The sequence below is a fragment of the Coregonus lavaretus genome (assembly GCF_964263955.1).
Source record: "Coregonus lavaretus genome assembly, chromosome: 22".
Taxonomy (NCBI): domain Eukaryota; kingdom Metazoa; phylum Chordata; class Actinopteri; order Salmoniformes; family Salmonidae; genus Coregonus; species Coregonus lavaretus.
This window is the reverse complement of record NC_140009.1, coordinates 9,939,365-9,963,513: the sequence shown is the minus strand read 5'-3', so window position 1 is coordinate 9,963,513 and position 24,149 is coordinate 9,939,365. Positions and strand designations below refer to the sequence as shown.

The 24,149-nt window shown below is 41.2% G+C and overlaps 1 protein-coding gene across 1 annotated transcript; it reads left to right on the top strand.

Annotated features, from left to right (window-relative positions):
• The first annotated feature begins 6,418 nt into the window (after positions 1-6,418).
• comta (catechol-O-methyltransferase a) lies at positions 6,419-20,346 on the top strand. The gene is made up of 6 exons (XM_084187653.1): positions 6,419-6,697; positions 15,639-15,810; positions 16,002-16,119; positions 16,882-17,075; positions 17,242-17,373; positions 17,484-20,346. Exons 2-6 carry the CDS (start codon positions 15,640-15,642, stop codon positions 17,661-17,663), a joined length of 795 nt encoding a protein of 264 aa, XP_084043779.1. The 5' UTR covers positions 6,419-6,697; position 15,639; the 3' UTR covers positions 17,664-20,346.
• The last annotated feature ends 3,803 nt before the right edge of the window (positions 20,347-24,149 follow it).

Sequence of the window (24,149 nt, the reverse complement as noted above, 5' to 3'; positions counted from 1 at the left end):
TACCAGCCCCAAATCAGGTCGTGTGACATTCCACAGTGTTTTTTATTCTTTCTGTTTTGTCTGGGTATATTTAACAAAGTCTCTATCAATGGAAGCTATTCAAAATTAATATAAATACCTCACATTACCCTTATAGAATAGGAAAGGCTTACAGTGGAATGACCCAAATTCCATTCAACAAGCTAAGACTGTGGACTGTACCATTGACTTGGCGCACTCGGGGGATATTGAGTGCAGGGGCGCGTTCAGCAGGACACAGCGTTTTGGAACATTCAGATAGAAATATGATCAATAGAACAAACATGCCTCACCGACTTGTAAAACAGGGACTCATATCGGCTCTATTAATTGAATTTCTATCTGCAACGTTCGACAACTTTGGCAACTGAATGTGACCGGGGTAAGTACGAGCAAAAATCTTTGTGAATAGGAGATTGACGTAAATGTTTACATCTGCTGAACTTCTGTGTTGACCTGTAAAAACGCTCAAATACGCAATAAATAGGGTTTCAAATGAGCGTTAAACCTCTGAAGACCTTTTACATGGTAGTTAAAGGTAGGTATAGGTATACAGCTCTGGAAAAAATTAAGAAACCACTGCAAATTGTTCTTAAATCAGCATCTCTACATGTATGACAGCCATTCCATTCCAGTGTCTGTTGAATTCCAACACAGGCACACCTCATTCTACTGAATTAGGTACTGATTAGGTGATCACCTGAACCAAATTTTATTTAACGAGGAAAAGTATAAAAACCACTGCTGTGGTCATCACTATCCTCTTGCAATAGGACCAGCTGGATGGCAAAAACAGTGCTAATAGTACCTCAAAAGTAATATTAATCAAAAAATAACTGTTGACCATGCCAAAAGAGTTGAAAAGGAAAGTTTTGAGTGAGGAAAAGAAGGGTTCAATTCTGGCTTTACTGGCAGAGGGATACAGTGAGCGTCAGGTTGCTTCCATCCTTAAAATTTCAAAGACGGCGGTTCATAAGAACAAGGTCAAGCAGCAGACATTGGGGACAACAAAGCTACAGACTGGCAGAGGGCGAAAACGACTCTCTACTGACCGGGATGACCGCCAACTCATTCGAATGTCACTCAACAACCGTAGGATGACATCAAGTGACCTACAAAAAGAATGGCAAACGGCAGCTGGGGTGAAGTGCACGGCGAGGACGGTTCGAAACAGGCTCCTAGGGGCAGGGCTGAAGTCGTGCAAAGCTAGTAAAAAGCCCTTCATCAATGAGAAGCAAAGAAGAGCCAGGCTGAGGTTTGCAAAAGACCATAAGGATTGGACCGTAGAGGACTGGAGTAAGGTCATCTTCTCTGATGAGTCCAATTTTCAGCTTTGCCCAACACCTGGTCGTCTAATGGTTAGACGGAGACCTGGAGAGCCCTACAAGCCACAGTGTCTCGCACCCACTGTGACATTTGGCGGAGGGTTGGTGATGATCTGGGGGTGCTTCAGCAAGGCTGGAATCGGGCAGATTTGTCTTTGTGAAGGATGCATGAATCAAGCCATGTACAAGGTTGTCCTGGAAGAAAACTTGCCTCCTTTTGCTCTGACATTGTTCCCCAACTCTGAGGATTGGTTTTTCCAGCAGGACAATGCGCCATGCCACACACCCAGGTCAATCAAGGTGTAGATGGAGGACCACCAGATCAAGACCCTGTCATGGCCAGCCCAATCTCCAGACCTGAACCCCATTGAAAACTTCTGGAATGTGATCAAAAGGAAGATGGATGGTCACAAGCCATCAAACAAAGCCGAGCTGCTTGAATTTTTGCGCCAGGAGTGGCATAAAGTCACCCAACATCAATGTGAAAGACTGGTGGAGAGCATGCCAAGACGCATGAAAGCTGTGATTGAAAATCAGGGTTATTCCACCAAATATTGATTTCTGAACTCTTCCTAAGTTAAAACATTAGTATTGTGTTGTTTAAAAATGAACATGAACTTATTTTCTTTGCATTATTAGAGGTCTGACAACACTGAATCTTTTTTGTTATTTTGACTAGTTGTCAATTTCTGCAAATAAATGCTCTAACTGACAATATTTTTATTTGGAATTTGGGAGAAATGTTGTCAGTAGTTTATACAATAAAACAAAAATGTTAATTTCACCCAAACACATACCTATAAATAGTAAAACCAGAGAAACTGATCATTTTGCAGCGGTCTTTTATTTTTTTCCAGAGCTATATATAGCAGATACAACTACATTGAATTGTAGCATGCACAATTTCAAGGTTGCAAATAAACAAACACTGGAGATAACTGATCAATTCATTATAATGATCTCAATATGGAGGAACTTGGGTGATTGATAGCAAAAATTCCCGGTCAGTGCTATCCAGAATCCTTGACGTGCCTACCCTAAACCCTAACCTTAACCCCTACCCTAACCATAACCATAACCCTTACCTAACCTTAACATAACCATTTTACATTTCAAATTAAATTGTATTTGTCACATGAGCCAAATACAACAGGTGAAAACCTTACCATGAAATGCTTACTTACGACCCATGAACTAACAATGCCCTTAACTAAAAACTAGTAACACAATAAATAACAATAACAAGGCTATATACAAGTGGTACCGGTACCAGTCAATGTGCGGGGGTACGGGTTAGTTGAGGTAATATGTACATGTCGGTAGGGGTAAAGTGACTTGGCATAGATAATTTACATTTTACATTTACATTTTAGTCATTTAGCAGACGCTCTTATCCAGAGCGACTTACAGTTAGTGAATACATATTTTTTTATACTGGCCCCCCGTGGGAATCGAACCCACAACATGTTCTATCAACTGAGCTACATCCCTGCCAGCCATTCCCTCCCCTACCCCAGAGTAGCAGCAGGGTATGTGAAGAGTGTGAAGGAATGTGAGTGTGTGTGTTGGAGTGTCAGTGTGGTATGTGTGAGTGTGTGGTTAGAGTCCAGTGAGTGTACATCGAGCTAGTGCAAGAGAGTCAGTGCAAAAAATAATCATAATAAAATAAGGGGGTCAATGCAAATAGTCCGGGTAGCCATTTGATTAACTGTTCAGCAGTCTAATGGCTTGGGGGTAGAAGCTGTTAAGGAGTCTTTTGGTCCCAGACTTGGATGGCCATACGCACTACCCTCTGTATCGCCTTGCGGTTGGATGCCGAGCAGTTGCCATACCAAGCGGTGATGCAACTAGTCAGGATGCTCTCGATGGTGCAGCTGTAGAACTTTTTGAAGATCTGAGGTTCCATGCTAATATTTTCAGCCTCCAGAGGGGGAATAGGCATTGTTGTGCCCTCTTCACGACTGTGTTGGTGTGTTTGGACCATGATAGGTTCTTAGTGATGTGGACACCAAGGAACTTGAAGCTCTCGACCCGCTCCACTACAGCCCCGTCGATCTGAATGGGGGTGTGCTCGGCCCTCCTTTTCCTGTAGTCCACGATCAGCTCCTTGGTCTTGCTCACCTTGAGGGAGAGGTTGTCCCGGCACCACACTGCCAGGTCTCTGACCTCCTTCCTATCAGGCTGTCTCATCGTCGTCGGTGATCAGGCCTACCACCATCGTGTCATCGGCAAACTTAATGATGGTATTGTAGTCGTGCGTGGTGGATGTGTTGTTGCCTACCCTCACCACCTGGGGGCGGATCATCAGGAAGTCCAGGATCCAGTTGCAGAGGGAGGTGTTCAGTCCCAGGGTCCTTAGCTTAGTGATGAGCTTGAAGTGTGGAGTGCAATAGAGTTTGCGTCATCTGTGGATCTGTTGGGGCGGAATGCGAATTGGAGTGGGTCCATGGTGTCTGGGATGAGGGTGTTGATGTGAGGCATGTCCAGCCTTTCAAAGCATTTCATGGCTACAGATGTGAGTGCTACGGAGCGATAGTCATTTAGACAGGTTCCCTTGGCATTCTTGGGCACAGGGACTATGGTGGTCTGCTTAAAACATGTAGGTATTACAGACTGAGTCAGGGAGAGGTTGAAAATGTCAGTGAAGAAACTTGCCAGAGTACGCATCCTGGTAATCCGTCTGGCCCTGCAGCCTTGTGAATGTTAACCTGTTTAAAGGCCTTACTCACATTGGCTACGGAGAGCGTGATCACACAGTTGTCCGGAACAGCTGGTGCGCTCATGCATTGTTCAGTGTTGCTTGCCTCGAAGCGAGCATGGAAATCATTTAGCTCATCTGGTAGGCTCACGTCACTGGGCAGCTCACGGTTGGGTTTCCCTTTGTAATCTGTGATAGTTTGCAAGCCCTGCCACATCCAACGAGCATCAGAGCCGGTGTGATAGGATTCGATCTTAGTCCTGTATTGGCGCTTTGCCTGTTTGATGGTTCGTCGGACGTAGCAGGATTTCTTATTAGCGTCCGGATTTGTGTTCCGCTCCTTGAAAGCGGCAGCTCTAGCCTTTAGCTCAGTGCGGATGTTGCCTGTAATCCATGGCTTCTGGTTGGAATATGTACGCACCGTCACTGTGGGGACGAAGTCATCGATGCACTTATTAATGAAGCCGGTGACTGACGTGGTATACTCCGCAATGCCATCGGATGAATCCCGGAACATATTCCAGTCTGTGCTAGCAAAACAGTGATGTAATTTAGCATCCGCTTCATCGGACCACTTCCGTATTGAGCGTTTCATTAGTACTTCCTGTTTTAGTTTTTGCTTGTAAGCAGGAATCAGGAGGATAGAGTTATGGTTAGATTTGCCAATTGGAGAGCGAGGGAGAGCTTTGTACGCGTCTCTGTGTGTGGAGTAAAGGTGATCTAGAGTTTTTTTTTCTTCTCCTGTTGCACATGTGACATGCTGGTAGAAATGAGGTAAAACAGATTTCAGTTTTCTTGCATTAAAGTCCCCGGCCACTAGATTAGCATTTTCTTGTTTGCTTATGGCCTTATAATTTCAACGTCAATGGGGTAGGGATGTCCCAAGGATCCCGGATAGCACGGACCAAACATTTCCTGGCCCAGTTTCAAGTTAGTACAGAACACAAACTCCTGACAGTAATCATTCAGTCTGAAATAGTCTATGACTTGAAAACAGACCTAAAAGTTAGCTCAATAACCATGGAGACGTCCAGTTAGTCACTCCTGTGTTGTTGTCCAGGCAGAGACATCCCTGCAGCACTTCTCTCTAAACATGCCAGAGAGACTTGACAGAATACCGTCAACATGGAAAACCCTCGACCCTGGAAGACTAGGGCTAACATACCAACCATGACTGTTGAGCTCAGCAGCCCAGTATTACTTATAATACTGGCAAGTCCTGTACTCTGCAATGGCCTGTAGTTATACGGGGCGCACAGGTTTATGGTTTATGTTTATTTTTTGTTGTTGCTGAGAACTCATTCCAACTGACATATTCAATGGACTGAACAACAGCAAAATACAGTGCTATAGATGGTTTATTAATCTGAGTAATGGAATAATGAAAAACACTGGGACTGGGTAGTTAAGTAAAAATGCAAATGTCAACCTGGAGTACAGTATCGTAGGATGATACATCCACTGGCCACCAGATGTCACTGTTTAGCCTGGTGTAGGCTCAGAATAAAATATCAATAGCCTAGTGTGTGTGTGCATGTGTGTATCAATATCCCACAAGCAATAAGGCTACCTCTCTTCCTACCGATATGTGTAATGGGGCAGCTTTAGGAATAAAACACTGGCAAAACCTGGATTTATTTCTCTGTGCTGCAGATAATGACAGTACAGTATTATTATTTATAACAGGGGGAAATGCACTACAATGCAGCATATTAGTTAAATAGAGATTATTTTCAAAAGTGTAGTGTGTGTGATGCTATCATGTTTTAGAGGCAATCACACTAAATAACAGAGTGTGTTTCTCCAGTGTGTGGGGATGCACTAGCTGGGAGGGAGTATCTGTGTTCAAGTGTGATGGAGATTGCGGATGGCAGGTACAGAGAGAGAATTATGTTGTGCCTCTCCACCCTCTGGCCCTCCCGGTGCAGGCCCATAAGGTCAGGCAGGGTATGGTGGTCTGCAAAACAGCGTCCAGGGACACTTACATGTAACTGCCATTCCCACTGCACAACTGCCATTATTGAAGATATTTTAACCATGTTTTCATATTTTATGTCTTGTTTTCTTCTATTTTTTTTATTTTTATAATGAAGTAGTATTCAAGCTCTTTTCATTCAGGCTCTTTTTATACATCCTGAATGTGAAAAAAAGACTGTCCATATAGGGTGTAGTTCTCCTGCTGTTCTCTCTTGATCTATTTTACAGAATGTGTGAATTATTGTAGTAAGGGGAGGGTGTAAAGGGGGAGGGGCAGAAAGAGAGAGAGTAGCATGCTAAGAGGAAGAAAGAGAGAGATGGGATTATTACATGATTGGCTAAAGAGGGATTTAAAACTCTGCCCAGTTGGCTGTTGATTAGCCTTTCTCTCTTTGTGTGGGTGTGTTTTGGGGCTTATGCTATGTCACCGTCAGTGTGTGTGCAACTGAGCCAAGCTTTGCAGTTTGACCTATAGCTGCACATTCCTTTCAGCTCACATCAAAGCTGCCTGGGAGAGCGAGAGCGAGAGAGAGGATAGAGCGAGGGGGAGAGAGAAAGAGAGAGAGAGAGTGAGAGAGGACTGTGCTCATAGTGTAGTTAGGGGCTTAAAGGAGAAACAGGCAACAAAGGATAAGAGGTTGTGGAGAAGCAGCTCTGAGCGTGGAGACATCAGCAGGAAGTAAGATATGCCTCTGTTGGAAATTACATTTCAGAATTATGTTCAACAGTTTGTCTGTCCTTTCTTTGTTGTGTTAAATTCCATGAAAAGCCATGGTGAGATTGCTTTCTGTGTGCATGTTGCTGTTTAGGAAATGTGAAAATGTTAACTTGAAACTCCCCCCACCACAATAACAGTATTGTTTGTGGTGCTTTGCCTTGACCTGAAACAAGAGATCTTACTGACATCTGAGAACATGTATAATATGTTAGTTTAGAATTACTTCAATTCATATGTATATAATAAATATAGATATATTTGATATTGCATGAAATGGTCATTTGCAGAGCTAAATATTTTTACTTGTCTGTGTAATGTAGCTTGAACATGACTTCAACCTCTCCCAAAGAGATTAGGATAATATCATCACATGCTTTATTATCCATGTAAATTAATATTGTCTCAGCTGACAGATTCCTCACCGCCTGTCTGCTGTTGCTGCTATCTCATCTACCTGCTCAGTTCAAGGTCTATTTTTGATTGACATTTGGTTGAGTTGTAAACTAACGTGAATTCAAGGTGAAATCCAAAAGTTGGGTGAAAAAAATACGAAATGTCCTTATGTTGATGACTTTTTGCAAATCCAGTCAGTTTTCCACGTTGATTCAACGTCATCACATTTATTTTGTTGTTGTTGAAATTTGTGGAAACAACATTGATTCAAGCCGTGTTTGCCCAATGTGTGATAGCATCTTTAATTGACTGTGTGACATTTCTCAGGCACCTCTATTGTTCTTTTGAAGCCGTGGGCTGTGAAGTCCTCCTTTGTTGGTGTCTGCTGCTGTCAATATGCTTTGAGATGGCTATTCCCTCAGCGACTCTTGACAACAACAACAACTGAAAGGAGACTCCGGTCAAAAGTGTATTGCTGCCTACTAATTAGGGAGGGTTGTAATGTGACTAATTTGTCGTTGTTCTATATTGGCTAAACCCTGATATTGTAATAGGAGCACAATTTGATTCCCTTGCTAGTTCGATTTACATCTGTTCAATTGTTCAATTGTCAAAGGACTTTGTAAACGTAGATTTTCGAGGTTATAACATACATATAACATATTTTGTCACCTTTCAAAGCTGTCTAATATATTATTCTGCTTACAAGTATAGCAGTTGAGAATCACGATAACTCATTGCTATTGGATCGTTCTTGAATTACGGTGCCATTTGGGCATGGCATTTTGGAAAATATTAACTACATTTTTCTAGTTTGTATTTATTTAAATATATCTTCCCATTCTAAATGAACTAATATGGCAGATTAATGACTTTAAATAATTTGTACCATTATGATAACATTGTGCCACTGGTAGGAGTAGTAACACCAATGACGGTAACACCAATAACACCTTTTTTGGTAATTGGGGATTTTCTGAAACGGATGCCACAAATGTTCAAATCTAAGGTCATCAAACAAAAAAAGAATTTACTAAAGTGATATGATTAATCATTTTGCTCACAATATTAGTTCTCTTCATTTAAATTGACTAACACCAAGTGACCCTTTAGACACACACAATTATCAATGGAATCCTCACATTCATGACATAATAAAAGGTGTGATTAGCTAATCATTTTCTTTATAGACCCCTCCTCAGATAAGTTTGCCACTGGAGAGAATGCTCAAGGTCCTTATATATCTTTGTAATCAGTGATTTTAAAGGTGGTAACACCAATGACATACAACTGAGGGACACATCATACTAGTAAAAAAGTATTTTAATAGCCTTCTTTGTTGCCTTCTTTGTTTTTATTGATCTATACAATATATTAAATATGTTTGCTCACTGTTTAGCATTCAAAGTAGTATACTACCAGTCAAAAGTTTGGACACACCTACTCATTCAAGGGTTTTTCTTTATTTTTACTATTTTTTACATTGTAGAATAATAGTGAAGACATCAAAACCATAAAATAACACATATGGAATCATGTAGTAACCAAAAAAGGGTTAAACAAATCAAAATATCTTTTAAATGTGAGATTCTTCAAATAGCCACCCTTTGCCTTGATGACAGCGTTGCACACTCTTGGTATAGCTTCACCTGGAATGCTTTTCCAACAGTCTTGAAGGAGTTCCCACATATGCTGAGCACTTGTTGGCTGCTTTTCCTTCACTCTGCGGTCCGACACATCCCAAACCATCTCAATTGGGTTGAGGTCGGGGGATTGTGGAGGCCAGGTCATCTGATGCAGCACTCCATCACTCTCCTTCTTGGTAATATAGCCTTACACAGCCTGGAGTTGTGTTGGGTCATTGTCCTGTTGAAAAACAAATGATAGTCCCACTAAGCCCAAACCAGATGGGATGGCGTATCGCTGCAGAATGCTGTAGTAGCCATGCTGGTTAAGTGTGCCTTGAATTCTAAATAAATCACAGACAATGTCACCAGAAAAGCATCCCCACATCATAACACCTCCTCCTCCATGCTTTATGGTGGGAAATACACATGAGGAGATCATCTGTTCACCCACACAGCGTCTCACAAAGCCACAGCGGTTGGAACCAAAAATCTCCAGTTTGGACTCCAAACCAAAGGATACATTTCCATCGGTCTAATATCCATTGCTCGTGTTTCTTGGCCCAAGCAAGTCTCTTCTTCTTATCAGTTTCCTTTAGTAGTGGTTTCTTTGCAGCAATTCGACCACGAAGGCCTGATTCACACAGTCTCCTATGAACAGTTGATGTTGAGATGTGTCTGTTACTTGAACTCTGTGAAGCATTTATTTGTGCTGCAATTTCTGAGGCTGGTAACTCTAATGAACTTATCCTCTGCAACAGAGGTAACTCTGGGTCTTCCATTCCTGTGGCGGTCCTCATGAGAGCCAGTTTCATCATAGCGCTTGATGGTTTTTGTGACTGCACTTGAAGAAACTTTCAAAGGTATTGAAATGTTCCGTATTGACTGACCTTCATGTCTTAAAGTAATGATGGACTGTTGTTTCTCTTACCAAATAGGGCTATCTTCTGTATACCACCCCTACCTTGTCACAACACAACTGATTGGCTCAAACACATTAAGAAGGAAATGAATTCCACAAATTAACTTTTAAGAAGGCACACCTGTTAATTGAAATGTATTCCAGGTGACTACCTCATGAAGCTGGTTGAGAGAATGCCAAGAGTGTGCAAAGATGTCATCAAGGCAAAGGGTGGCTATTTGAAGAATCTCAAATATCAAATATATTTTGATTTGTTTAACACTTTTTTGGTTACTACATGATTCCATATGTGTTATTTCATTGTTTTGATGTCTTCACTATTATTCTACAATGTAAAAAATAGTAAAAATAAAGAAAAACCCTTGAACGAGTAGGTGTGTCCAAACTTTTGACTGGTAGTGTATATATAAATCCCCAAAACATGTCACTACACCTCTTCACATCACCAGTGGGACAAGCCAACCTGCTAGCCCCCAGTAGTTTCTACAATGCATACAAATAGACGTGTTGCAGTATAAAGGACTTACATATGGCGAGTGGCGCAGTGGTCTAAGGCACTGCATTGCAGTGCTAGCTGTGCCACTAGAGATCCTGGTTCGAATCCAAGCTCTGTTGTAGCCTGCCGCGACCGGGAGACCCATGGGGCGGCGCACAATTGGCCCAGCGTCGTCCAGGGTAGGGGAGGGAATGGCCGGCACGGATGTAGCTCAGTTGGTAGAGCATGGCGTTTGCAACACCAGGGTTGTGGGTTCGATTCCCGCGGGGGGCCAGTATGAAAAAATTTAAAATAATGTATGCACTCACTAACTGTAAGTCGCTCTGGATAAGAGCGTCTGCTAAATGACATTAAAAAAATAAAAAAGTATTATTTGTAATGTTAAATAAAACAGAAAATTTATTATTTGTAATGTTTTTGTCATTTTAAAGTGTTTTTACATGGTGCCAAAGTCAAGGGAAAGCTTTTACCACCGCAATTCAAGAATAACCCTATTGTGACTTTACTGTGACACAGTTCTTAACCCTGGGCTTGAAGCCAATTTTCACACAATACATGCAGAAACAGCACCTCTAGACCCAAGCAAAACGATTGCACCCTTTCCTTCATTCACCTCTTTCATGTGCAAGGAAAGAGCTGCATTAGTGCGGTGCATTACACATTTTTCTTACTTTACAGCAGCTCTTCCCACTGCAGTTTCATTTGAAATGTATATTTAGTTCTATTTAATTGTGTCTACAGAGGGTTATTAGAAATTATTTATGATTTCATATGGGTCGCGTACCGTTGGGATTCATAGGAAGAGTTGCAACATATTAACCAAACACCAGTGACGCACTATTCAATATCAATAGTGTTTTATTTATGATATGCATAATTCACAAGGCTGTCTATCTTCATAAGACTATCTATTATCTTAATGCACAGTGCTGTAGTAAGGTTTACTAGCATGTTGTTCATCATAACTACAGTGGGGAAAAAAAGTATTTAGTCAGCCACCAATTGTGCAAGTTCTCCCACTTAAAAAGATGAGAGAGGCCTGTAATTTTCATCATAGGTACACGTCAACTATGACAGACAAATTGAGGAAAAAAAATCCAGAAAATCACATTGTAGGATTTTAATGAATTTATTTGCAAATTATGGTGGAAAATAAGTATTTGGTCACCTACAAACAAGCAAGATTTCTGGCTCTCACAGACCTGTAACTTCTTCTTTAAGAGGCTCCTCTGTCCTCCACTCGTTACCTGTATTAATGGCACCTGTTTGAACTTGTTATCAGTATAAAAGACACCTGTCCACAACCTCAAACAGTCACACTCCAAACTCCACTATGGCCAAGACCAAAGAGCTATCAAAGGACACCAGAAACAACATTGTAGACCTGCACCAGGCTGGGAAGACTGAATCTGCAATAGGTAAGCAGCTTGGTTTGAAGAAATCAACTGTGGGAGCAATTATTAGGAAATGGAAGACATACAAGACCACTGATAATCTCCCTTGATCTGTGGCTCCAAGCAAGATCTCACCCCGTGGGGTCAAAATGATCACAAGAACGGTGAGCAAAAATCCCAGAACCACACGGGGGGACCTAGTGAATGACCTGCAGAGAGCTGGGACCAAAGTAACAAAGCCTACCATCAGTAACACACTACGCCGCCAGGGACTCAAATCCTGCAGTGCCAGACGTGTCCCCCTGCTTAAGCCAGTACATGTCCAGGCCCGTCTGAAGTTTGCTAGAGTGCATTTGGATGATCCAGAAGAGGATTGGGAGAATGTCATATGGTCAGATGAAACCAAAATATAACTTTTTGGTAAAAACTCAACTCGTCGTGTTTGGAGGACAAAGAATGCTGAGTTGCATCCAAAGAACACCATACCTACTGTGAAGCATGGGGGTGGAAACATCATGCTTTGGGGCTGTTTTTCTGCAAAGGGACCAGGACGACTGATCCGTGTAAAGGAAAGAATTAATGGGGCCATGTATCGTGAGATTTTGAGTGAAAACCTCCTTCCATCAGCAAGGGCATTGAAGATGAATCGTGGCTGGGTCTTTCAGCATGACATTGATCCCAAACACACCGCCCGGGCAACGAAGGAGTGGCTTCGTAAGAAGCATTTCAAGGTCCTGGAGTGGCCTAGCCAGTCTCCAGATCTCAACCCCATAGAAAATCTTTGGAGGGAGTTGAAAGTCCGTGTTGCCCAGCGACAGCCCCAAAACATCACTGCTCTAGAGGAGATCTGCATGGAGGAATGGGCCAAAATACCAGCAACAGTGTGTGAAAACCTTGTGAAGACTTACAGAAAACGTTTGACTTGTGTCATTGCCAACAAAGGGTATATAACAAAGTATTGAGAAACTTTTGTTATTGACCAAATACTTATTTTCCACCATAATTTGCAAGTAAATTCATAAAAAATCCTACAATGTGATTTTCTGGATTTTTTTTTCTCATTTTGTCTGTCATAGTTGACGTGTACCTATGATGAAAATTACAGGCCTCTCTCGTCTTTTTAAGTGGGAGAACTTGCACAATTGGTGGCTGACTAAATACTTTTTTTCCCCACTGTACAGTGGCTTGCGAAAGTATTCACCCCCCTTGGCATTTTTCCTATTTTGTTGCCTTACAACCTGGGATTAAAATGTATTTTTTGGGGGTTTGTATCATTTGATTTACACAACATGCCTACCACTTTGAAGATGCAAAATACATTTTTTTTGTGAAACAAACAAGAAATATGACAAAAAAACAGAAAACTTGAGCGTGCATATGTAAGGTTCTGTATTTATTTTCTTAGTTCACCTTGTGTTCTTGAACATAGCCCTGTTTCTTTGTGTTCTTAAACGTAGCCCTGTCTTTCATTTTTGTTCATTGATTTCACCTGTGTTGTTACTCACCTGGTCTCATCAGCTCCTTATTTAGTTCAGTTCATTCTGTTTGTGCCCTGTGAGGTATTGTTCATTTTGACTCTACTAAGCCTTTTCCTAGCTTGTTTGTGAGAACCAGTTATAGCCTTCAGTCCTAGTTATTGATTCACCTGCCTGTTTGCCTATCTGTGTATGACCATTGCCTGCCTGTGACCACGATTCCTGCCTTCTGTGAAGGCGAAATAAACACCTGCCACGCTCTGCGCGTGAATCTACACCTTTTTCTCCCTGAGTATTCATTACAGCAAAACTATTCACCCCCCCCCCCCCCCCCCCCCCCCCCAAAGTCAATACTTTGTAGAGCCACCTTTTGCAGCAATTACAGCTGCAAGTCTCTTGGGGTATGTCTCTATAAGCTTGGCACTTCTAGCCACTGGGATTTTTTCCCATTCTTCAAGGCAAAACTGCTCCAGCTCCTTCAAGTTGGATGGGTTCCGCTGGTGTACAGCAATCTTTAAGTCATACCACAGATTCTCAATTGGATTGAGGTCTGGGCTTTGAATAAATAAATGTTTCCCCTTAAACCACTAGAGTGTTGCTTTAGCAGTATGCTTAGGGTCATTGTCCTGCTGGAAGGTGAACCTCTGTCGCAGTCTCAAATCTCTGGAAGACTGAAACAGGTTTCCCTCAAGAATTTCCCTGTATTTAGCGCCATCCATCATTCCTTCAATTCTGACCAGTTTCCCAGTCCCTGCCGATGCTGCCACCACCATGCTTCACTGTGGGGATGGTGTTCTCGGGGTGATGAGAGGTGTTGGGTTTGCGCCAGACATAGCGTTTTCCTTGATGGCCAAAAAGCTCAATTTTAGTCTCATCTGACCAGAGTACCTTCTTCCATATGTTTGGGGAGTCTCCCACATGCCTTTTGGCGAACACCAAACGTGTTTGCTTATTTTGTTCTTTAAGCAATGGATTTTTTCTGCCCACTCTTCCGTAAAGCCCAGCTCTGTGGAGTGTACAGCTTAAAGTGGTCCTATGGACAGATACTCCACTCTCTGCTGTGGTGCTTTTCAGCTCCTTCAGGGTTATCTTTGGTCTCTTTGTTGCCTCTCTGATTAATGCCCTCCTTGTCTGGTCTGTGAGTTTTGGTGGGCAGCCCTCTCTTGGCAGGTTTATTGTGGTGCCATATTCTTTCCATTTTTTAATAATGGATTTAATGGTGCTCCGTGGGATGTTCAAAGTTTCAGATATTTTTTTTATAACTCAACCCTGATCTGTACTTCTCCACAACTTTGTCCCTGACCTGTTTGGAGAGCTCCTTGGTCTTCATGGTGCCGCTTGCTTGATGGTGCCCCTTGCTTAGTGGTGTTGCAGACTTTGGGGCCTTTCAGAACAGGTGTGTGTGTGTATATGTATACTGAGATCATGAGACAGATCATGTGACACTTAGATTGCACACAGTTGGACTTTATTTAACTAATTATGTGACTTCTGAAGGTAATTGGTTGCACCAGATCTTATTTAGGGGCTTCATAGCAAAGGGGGTGAATACATATGCACGCACCACTTTTCCATTATTTATTTTTTAGAATGTTTTGACACTTCACCAATTTTGACTATTTTATGTATGGCCATTACTTGAAATCCAAATACAAATCAATTTAAATTACAGGTTGTAATGCAACAAAATAGGAAAAACGCCAAGGGGGATGAATACTTTTGCAAGGCACTGTACACATGTTGCACCACCATGACGTTAAAGATTCACTCTGGTACAAAGGCCAGAGCCCTTTTCAAAAAGTCATGACTTTACCCTATTTGTGTTTGCCTTACACCCATTTTGAGGTTGTTCAGTTACACACACAAAAAAGCCTATTTAGCAAATTGCTTAATCAGCGTTATTCTGGGAGTTGAGTGTACTTCAAATGGACAAGAATTTGAGCTAATGTGTTGTTTACTCAAACTCCGCTCGAAGTGAGCTGAATTTGAAAAAGCTTGTTGCTTAAAATGACAAATTCATGTTTGCCTTTGGAAGGTTAGGCAACAGTGTATGTTGGTTCAGCTATATGGCCAAATGTTGAGCAAATTCACAATCCTATTGCAGCTGGTTGCCTTACAATTGTACGTTAAATCAACAAACTCTGCTTGTTGAGTGAAATTACAAATGTCTGTTTGCTCAAAACCACGCCCAACATTATCATATTCATATATGTTTTTGCATTGGTTGGTTAATCTTATGGAACATAAATAACATGCATTTTTCTAAACTAATCCAATCTGTTAGTAATTTAATTTTACACTGGGAAATATGCAGATAAGGTTGAATAAATTCTCAAGTTGAATATTATGTTCACTCAACCTAAAATTCTAAGTTGAGTGAACATACAATTCAACTTGAGAATGTATGTTGGTTCAGCTATATTCTAAAATGTTGAGCAAACGCACAATCCTATTGCAGCTGGTTGCCTTACAATTGTACGTTGAATCAACATATTATTATAGTGTTGTAGCAACAGAGGTCAACTGAGGACAAACATAGGGAAACAGTACCCTAGTGTGCTCTCCTGTAACAGTGTGCCTGGTCTTTTCCTCCCTAGCATGTTGCTGTCTTTCCTGGCTTTGTGTTGTGGCGGAGCAGCTGTTCTGTATGGCCTGTACTCCTGGCTGATCCCTGCAGCTGTGCAGTACAACGCATGGTGGGCCCTGCTCTGGCACGACGCCATTGTAGAGAGGGCTCTCAACACCCTCACCCGATCCACCCGACCCCAGGTGACCTCCTCTCTGACCTTTCACCCTTCAGAACTCACATTTACTCGTTTATTAATGCAGAAAAGTGATAGAAGATTAAGATGTCATAGCTTCTTTTGGATCTTTCACCTGTATTAATGTCCGAGGTTTCTTCTGGTCTGGTTCTTTTTTTTTCTTCTCACTCAAACCCTCATTCTCCCTCTGATGCCCAGCGTCTTCTGAGAGCTGTTCAAAAGAAGGCCATCAAAGGAGACCCTCAGAGTGTCATCTCTGCTATCGATTACTTCTGCAGGCATTCTGAATGGGCCATGAATGTGGGAGATGAGAAAGGTATTGTACTCCTTGTGTTCTGCTTTCACGTGCATTTCCTATTTGCCTGCTCTCTCTCTCAGTGTGTTTTTACACTCTCTCTTCAATGTTGTCCTGTGGATTCTTCCCTCCCTCTACAAGTCTATCTTGTTTCGTGAGAGAATAGCCTCAAGACTTATCACAGCTCAGTCCTGAATGTGATCTGATGGAATTCCTCTGCGTCAATAAGACATTTGCATGACTGCACATGCATAGAGGGGTACTTGACACACACACACACGTGCCAGAAGCACACGCCACAAGCACAGTCAGTCAAATAACCAGTTACTTTTGAATATATTCCGCTACAGTTATTTTACTGCTGCTCTATAATTATTTGTTTTTTATTTTTATTTGTTATGTTTTACTTATACATTTTTTACTTTACACTTATTTTTCTTAAAACTGCATTGTTGGTTAAGGTAAGTAAGCATTTCACTGTAAGGTCTACACCTGTTGTATTTGGCGCACGTGACAAATAACATTTGATTTGATTTGCCGTATGTTTCCAAGGAAACGACACAAAGAACTGTGTAGTTATATTAGTCACATTAATAATAAATAATAATATAATAATATGCCATTTAGCAGACGCTTTTATCCAAAGCGACTTACAGTCATGCGTGCATACATTTTTGTGTATGGGTGGTCCCGGGGATCGAACCCACTACCTTGGCGTTACAAGCGCCGTGCTCTACCAGCTGAGCTACAGAGGACACATTATTGTCCTGTCTGTGTATTTAGGGGTCATCTTGGACTCTGTGGTGTGCGAGGTTAGTCCATCCACTGCCCTGGAGCTGGGTACGTACTGTGGCTACTCCACTGTGCGTATTGCCCGCCTGCTGCCCCCTGGCACCAAGCTCATTACCCTGGAATTCAACCCAGACTATGCCGCTGTGGCTCGCCAGATCATTGAGTATTCTGGGCTCCAGGACAAGGTGAGGGTGCTGTGGACAGACAGGGGCTGAATTCAATAGAACACACATTGTGGTCTTTATGTATGCTTAAACATTGCTCTGGTGTGATGACTGAATTCCAAACAGGGACACAGTAGATAGAGTCAATCATATTTCTGTTATTATAACTCCCATGATGTTTTGGCAGATTTGTCTGGTGGAAGGAGCCTCAGGAGATCTAATCCCCAAGATGCAGGAGCTATTTGGGATTAAAACGTTTGATTTTGTCTTCTTGGACCACTGGAAAGACCGCTACCTGCCCGATATCAAACTTCTGGAGGTAACAAACAGCTGTATATGTCTGTAATTACCCTGTATATGTACTGTATTACTTTGCATGGAAATGAACAGCAGCCAATTTTTCCTTTGTTCCTTTGCCTCTTTCCTTAGGAGTGTCAGCTGCTGAGGAAAGGCTCCATACTGCTGGCAGACAACGTCATCTGTCCTGGAACCCCTGACTACTTGGAGTATGTCAGAAACAGCCCCCGCTACGAGAGCAAATATTTCAAATCCCACCTGGAGTACACTAAAGTAGAGGATGGCCTGGAGAAATCTGTGTTCTTGGGATAAAGACGTGACAGGCCTTGGTTCAGATTCAATAACGCCTACCACACCAATGTTTATGCAGTGTCTTTGTTTACTTAACTACTGCCCATGCACACACTAAGGAGTGGCACTGTGAAAACAAAACATCTATCCGTTAGGGTCTGTGCTATCCGGGATCCTTGGGACGTCCCTGCCCCATTGAAGTTGACATTTAAAATGGTTAAGGTAAGTGTTAAGGTTAGGGTTGGTTAAGGGTTATGGTTAGAGTTAGAGTTAAGGTTTAGGGTAGGGACGACCCAAGGATTCCGGATAGCACTGACCTATCTGTAAGGGAGGCCTACCTGCTACTTTTAGAGGGCCCAGAACCATTTTGACTCTACTGCGTAAATACTGCAATGTGGGTTTAATTGAATTGAGCTCTCTGTATCCTTCTGTCTGCTATAGTGGAGTACAAAAGGAAGACCGGGTGTATTGGCCCTCTTCACAAAGCCTTTATTTGACGGTTTAAAACTACTTAGTGTTGTGTAACAGTAGTCAAACCAACCTTAATAAAATCAGGAAGTCATCTTATTACCATATTTCTGATGTGATTACAGTAAAATGCAGTGCTTTACATTATATTCTTTATGCTTCACATATGTTGTTGTATATTACATTTTTTCTCATTTAGCAGACCCTCTTGTACAGATGAATTTACAGGAGCAATTAGGGTTAAGTACCTTGCTCAAAGGCACATCGATCGAGTTTTCACCTAGTTGGTTCGGGGATTCAAACTCCAACGCTCTTAAACGCTAGGTGCTAGGCCCTATAATTTAATCTATCAATTGTAAACCTTGCTTGCCAGGCATCAATTGTTTAATACTTGCGAGATTTGCTGAACATTCATATTTTTTATGAAGGGTTTTACTCAGATTATTTTGAACCCTTCTTTGTAATGACGGGTTTGGAGTTGTGATGGTAATGAAGATATTGAGAACAAATGACAAATGCTTAAATCCAATTAATGTCTTTATTAACGTCGCGAAGGAAGTGTCATGCTCAAACTAATACCTTGCCAAACCTAAGTTTTACATCTCTCTATATACTGTCAACTTAAACAACATGTACATCCTCATTGATCATTACAAAAACATCCAGTCAGTTACAGTGCCTTCAGAAAGTATTCATATCCTTTGACTTATTCCACATTTTGTTGTGTTACAGCCTGAATTCATGATTGATTAAATTGATTGTTTTTCTCACCCATCTACACATCTACACACAAAGCTCATAACAAAGCGTGATAGCAAAAATAACTAGATGATGTCATAATACTGTTATTGCATCAAATGGTTGTTTTCTGCAATAGAATAGGGTTCTTAGAAACTCTCATGTGTCTGTGTTAACACTGACAGTAGATTTACGATGCCTTTGGTGATCAAACCGACAGCATGCATTCCATAGAATGAATTGGTGTTTGTGTATAATGAGGTACCAGGGAGATATGGCTCGGGTATGGATAATGATGACAGGAAGCTTGTTTTGTAGCAAATGCTATCTGGCTGGGGGTATTATTAAAAGTATTATTTGGATTTCATGTAATGGACATACACAAAATAGTCCAAATTGGTGAAGTGAAATGGAAAAAATAACTTGTTTCAAAAAATTCTAAAAAATAAATAACGGAAAAGTAGTGCGTGCATATGTAGCCCCTAAATAAGATCTGGCGCAACCAATTACCTTCAGAAGTCACATAATTAGTTAAATAAAGTCCACCTGTGTGCAATCTAAGTGTCACATGATCTGTCACATGATCTCAGTATATATACACCTGTTCTGAAAGGCCCCAGAGTCTGCAACACCACTAAGCAAGGGGCACCACCAAGCAAGCGGCACCATGAAGACCAAGGAGCTCTCCAAACAGGTCAGGGACAAAGTTGTGGAGAAGCACAGATCAGGGTTGGGTTATAAAAAAATATCTGAAACTTTGAACATCCCACGGAGCACCATTAAATCCATTATTAAAAAATGGAAAGAATATGGTACCACAACAAACCTGCCAAGAGAGTGCCGCCCAACAAAACTCACGGACCAGGCAAGGAGGGCATTAATCAGAGACAACAAAGAGACCAAAGATAACCCTGAAGGAGCTGCAAAGCTACACAGCGGAGATTGGAGTATCTCTCCATAGGACCACTTTAAGCCGTACACTCCACAGAGCTGGGCTTTACGGAAGAGACATACCCCAAGAGACTTGCAGCTGTAATTGCTGCAAAAGGTGGCTCTACAAAGTATTGACTTTGGGGGGAGGGGTGTGAATAGTTATGCACGCTCAAGTTTTCAGTTTTTTTTGTCTTATTTCTTGTTTGTTTCACAATAAAACATATTTTGCATCTTCAAAGTGGTAGGCATATTGTGTAAATCAAATTATACAAACCCCCCCAAAAAATCCATTTTAATTCCAGGTTGTAAGGCAACAAAATTGGAACAATGCCAAGGGGGGTGAATACTTTCGCAAGCCACTGTTTCAAGTCTCACCTTGTGACCCATTCCATACATCTGTTATTTGTCATGTAGACTAAGAGGGTGTATCGTTGCTATAAAATATCTTTGTATTCTTTGTGTCGGGGCTCTCAGCACAACAGTCAAGACTGTTGGGCGGACCAGCCTCACTTATTACCTTATTAATATACGTTTTGAATAAAGTAATATCCTGATTGGTGATTGACCCTGTCTCTCCTCATTATTGATTAGAATTTCCACTACAAAAGTGAAAACATGTTTTTAGAAATGTTTGTAAATGTATTGAAAATGAAATACAGAAATATCTAATTTACATAAGTATTCACACCCCTGAGTCAATACTTTGTTGAAGGACCTTTGGCAGGGATTACAGCTGTGAGTCATTCTGCACAATCCACATCTGGATTGTGCAACATTTTCCTATTTTCTTTTTTAAATTCTTCAAGCTCTGTTAAATTGGTTGTTGATGATTGCTAGACAACCATTTTCAGGTCTTGCCATAGATTTTCAATAGATTTAAGTCAAAACTGTAACTCGGCCACTCAGGACATTCACCCTCTTCTTGGTAAGCAACTCCAGTGTAGATTTGGTCTTGTGTTTTAGGTTATTGTCCTGCTAAAAGGTGAATTCACCTCCCTGTGTCTGGTGGGAAACAGACTGAACCAGGTTTTCCTCTAGTGTAAAAACTGATCAGAGTTGTGGTGGTAAAAGGACTGTATCTTGCTGTAACTGTTGGTTTGCGTTAGGACAATCGTGGTGGTGTGTCCATTAAAACAAAGAGATGGTGGTTTGCAGTTCAAAGGGTTGTTGCCTGGTTTATTGTTAAGATAATGATGACAGATGATAACATGGTTGAGGGTGTAAGGATGGGATGGTTAACAAGGATGGTTACTTGGTCATACACACATCCAAATGACAAAGGAAGGGGTTACAAGAGAAAAGGTGTCTTGTAACAAAACCATTGCAAACCAAAATGGTAAGGTCTGCCACACTGATTAGTGACATCTAGGATTTTGCCTGTGCTTAGCTCCATTCCGTTTCTTTTTTATCCTGAAAAACTCTCCGGTCCATAACGATTACAAGCATACCAATAACATGATGCAGCCACCACTATGTTGAAAATATGTGGTACTCAGAAACTAAACACTTTGTATACAGGACCAAAAGCTAATTGCTTTGCCACATTTTTTTGCAGTATTACTTTAGTACCTTGTTGCATGCAGGATGCATGTTTTGGAATATTTGTATTCTGTACAGGCTTCCTTCTTTTCCACAATGTTGTTGATCCATCCTCAGTTTTCTCCTATCACAGCCATTCAACTCTGTAACTGTTTTAAATTCACTATTGGCCTCATGGTGAAATTCCTGAGCGGTTTCCTTCCTCTCCGGCAACTGAGTTAGGTGAGTTAGGAACGACGCCTGTATCTTTGTAGCGACTGGGTCTGTTGATACACCATACAAAGTGTAATTAATAACTTCACCATGCTCAAAGGGATGTTCAATGTCTGCTTTTTTTTTATTTCTACCCATCTACCAATAGGTGCCCTTTGCGAGGCATTGGAAAACCTCCCTGGTCTTTGTGGTTGAATCTTTGTTTGAAATTCATTGCTCGACTGAGGGACCTTACAGATAATTGTATGTGTAGTGTACAGAAATGAGGTACTTATTCAGAAATCATGTTAAACATTATTATTGCACACAGAGTCCATGCAACTTATGTGATTTAAGCAAATGTGTACTCATGAACTTATTTAGGCTTGCCATTAGAAAGGGATTGAATACTTATTGACTAAAGATATTTCAGCCTAAAACAATTCTAAAAACATAATTCCACTTTTACATTATGGGGTATTGTGTATAGGCCAGTGCCAAAAAACCTCAATTTAATCCATTTTAAATTCAGGCTGTAACACAGCAAAATGTGAAAAAAGTCAAGGGTTGTGAATACTTTCTGAAGGCACTGTACATTTTCACTTTAGTCACCATTGCATTGGTACACCTTATCTTCTTGGTGTTCCATGAGCAGCACAAAGAGGCCCATAGCTCACATTAACATACTGTATGTAGCCTAAGGAACAAGTTTGATGAAATCATTAACTTGCTAGTAACAGATAACATTCATACACTGACTATCTCTGAAACTCACTTAGATAATACATTTGATTATACAGTGGTAGCAATTCATGGTTTCAACATCTTCAGAAGAGACAGGAATGCCAATGGTGGAGGTGTTGCCGTTTATGTTCAGAATCATATTCCTGTAAGGCTTAGAGAGGATCTCATGTCAAATGCTGTTTAAGTAATATGGCTACAGGTTCACCTGCCTCACAAAAAGTATATTATTGTGGGAAGCAGATATAGACCACTAAGCACTAAAAGTCAGTATCTGGATAATATGTGTGAAATGCTTGATAATGTATGTGATATCAACAGAGAGGTATAATTTCTGGGTGACCTAAATATTGACTGGCTTTCATTATGCTGCCCACTCAAGAAAAAGCTTCAAACTGTAACCAGTGCCTGCAACCTGGTTCAGGTTATTAGTCAACCTGCCAGGGTATTTACAAACAGCACAGGAATTAAATAATCCACATGTATTGATTACATCTTTACTAATGTTGCAGAAATCTGCTTTAAAGTAGTATCCAAATCCATCGGATGTAGTGATCATAATATAGCATGTCCTCTGTAGCTCAGCTGGTAGAGCACGGCGCTTGTAATGCCAAGGTAGTGGGTTCGATCTCCGGGACCACCCATACACAAAAAAAATAATGCACGCATGACTGTAAGTCGCTTTGGATAAAAGCGTCTGCTAAATGGCATATTATTATTATTAGCCATATCTAGGAAAACAAAAGTTCCAAAGGCTGGGCCTAATATAGTATATAAGAGGTCATACGATACGTTTTGTAGTGATTCCTATGTTGAATATGTAAATAATATTTGCTGGTCTGTGGTGTGTAATGAGGAGCAGCCAGACGCTGCACATGACACATTTATGAAATTGCTTATTCCAATTACTAATAAGCATGCACCCATTAAGAAAATGACTGTAAAAACGTTTAAATCCCATGGATTGATGAGGAATTTAAAAAAAAGTATGGTTGAGAGGGATGAGGCAAAAGGAATGGCAAATAAGTCTGGCTGCACAGCCGATTGGCAAACGTACTGTAAATTGAGAAATCATGTGACTAAACTGAACAAAAAGAAGAAGAAACTGTACTATGAGACAAAGATAAATTATAGTGAAAAGCTTTGGAGCACCTTAAATGACATTTTGGGCAAAAAGGCAAACTCGGCTCCATCATTCATTGAATCAGATGGATCAATCATCACAAAACCCACTGATATTGCCAACTACTTTAATTATTTTTTCATTGGCAAGATTAGCAAATTTAGGCATTACATGCCAATAACAAATTCTTAAACTACACATCCAAGTATAACTGACCAAATTATGAAAGACAAGCATTATAATTTGAGTGTTAGTGTGGAAGAGGTGAAACAATTATTGCTGTCTATCAACAATGACAAGACATCTGGGTCTGACAACTTGGATGGAAAATTACTGAGGATGATAGCGGACGATATTGCCACTCCTATTTGCCATCTCTTCATTCTAAGCCTACAGGAAAGTGTGTGCTCTCAGGCCTGGAGGGAACCAAAAGTCATTCCGCTACCCAAGAATAGCAAGCCTCAGTAAACTTTTTGGGAAAATTGTGTTTTACCACATACAATGCTATTGGATAAGAGCGTCTGTCATTTAACAGACGCTCTTATCCAGAGCGACTTACAGTTAGTGAGTGCATACATACTTTTTTTCCATACTGGCCCCCCGTGGGAATCGAACCCACAACACTGGCGTTGCAAACGCCATATTCTACCAACTGAGCTACATCCCTGCCGGCCATTCCCTCCCCTACCCTGGACGACGCTGGGCCAATTGTGTGCCGCCCCATGGGTATTTCACAGTGAACAAATTAACAGATTTTCAGCACGCTTATAAGG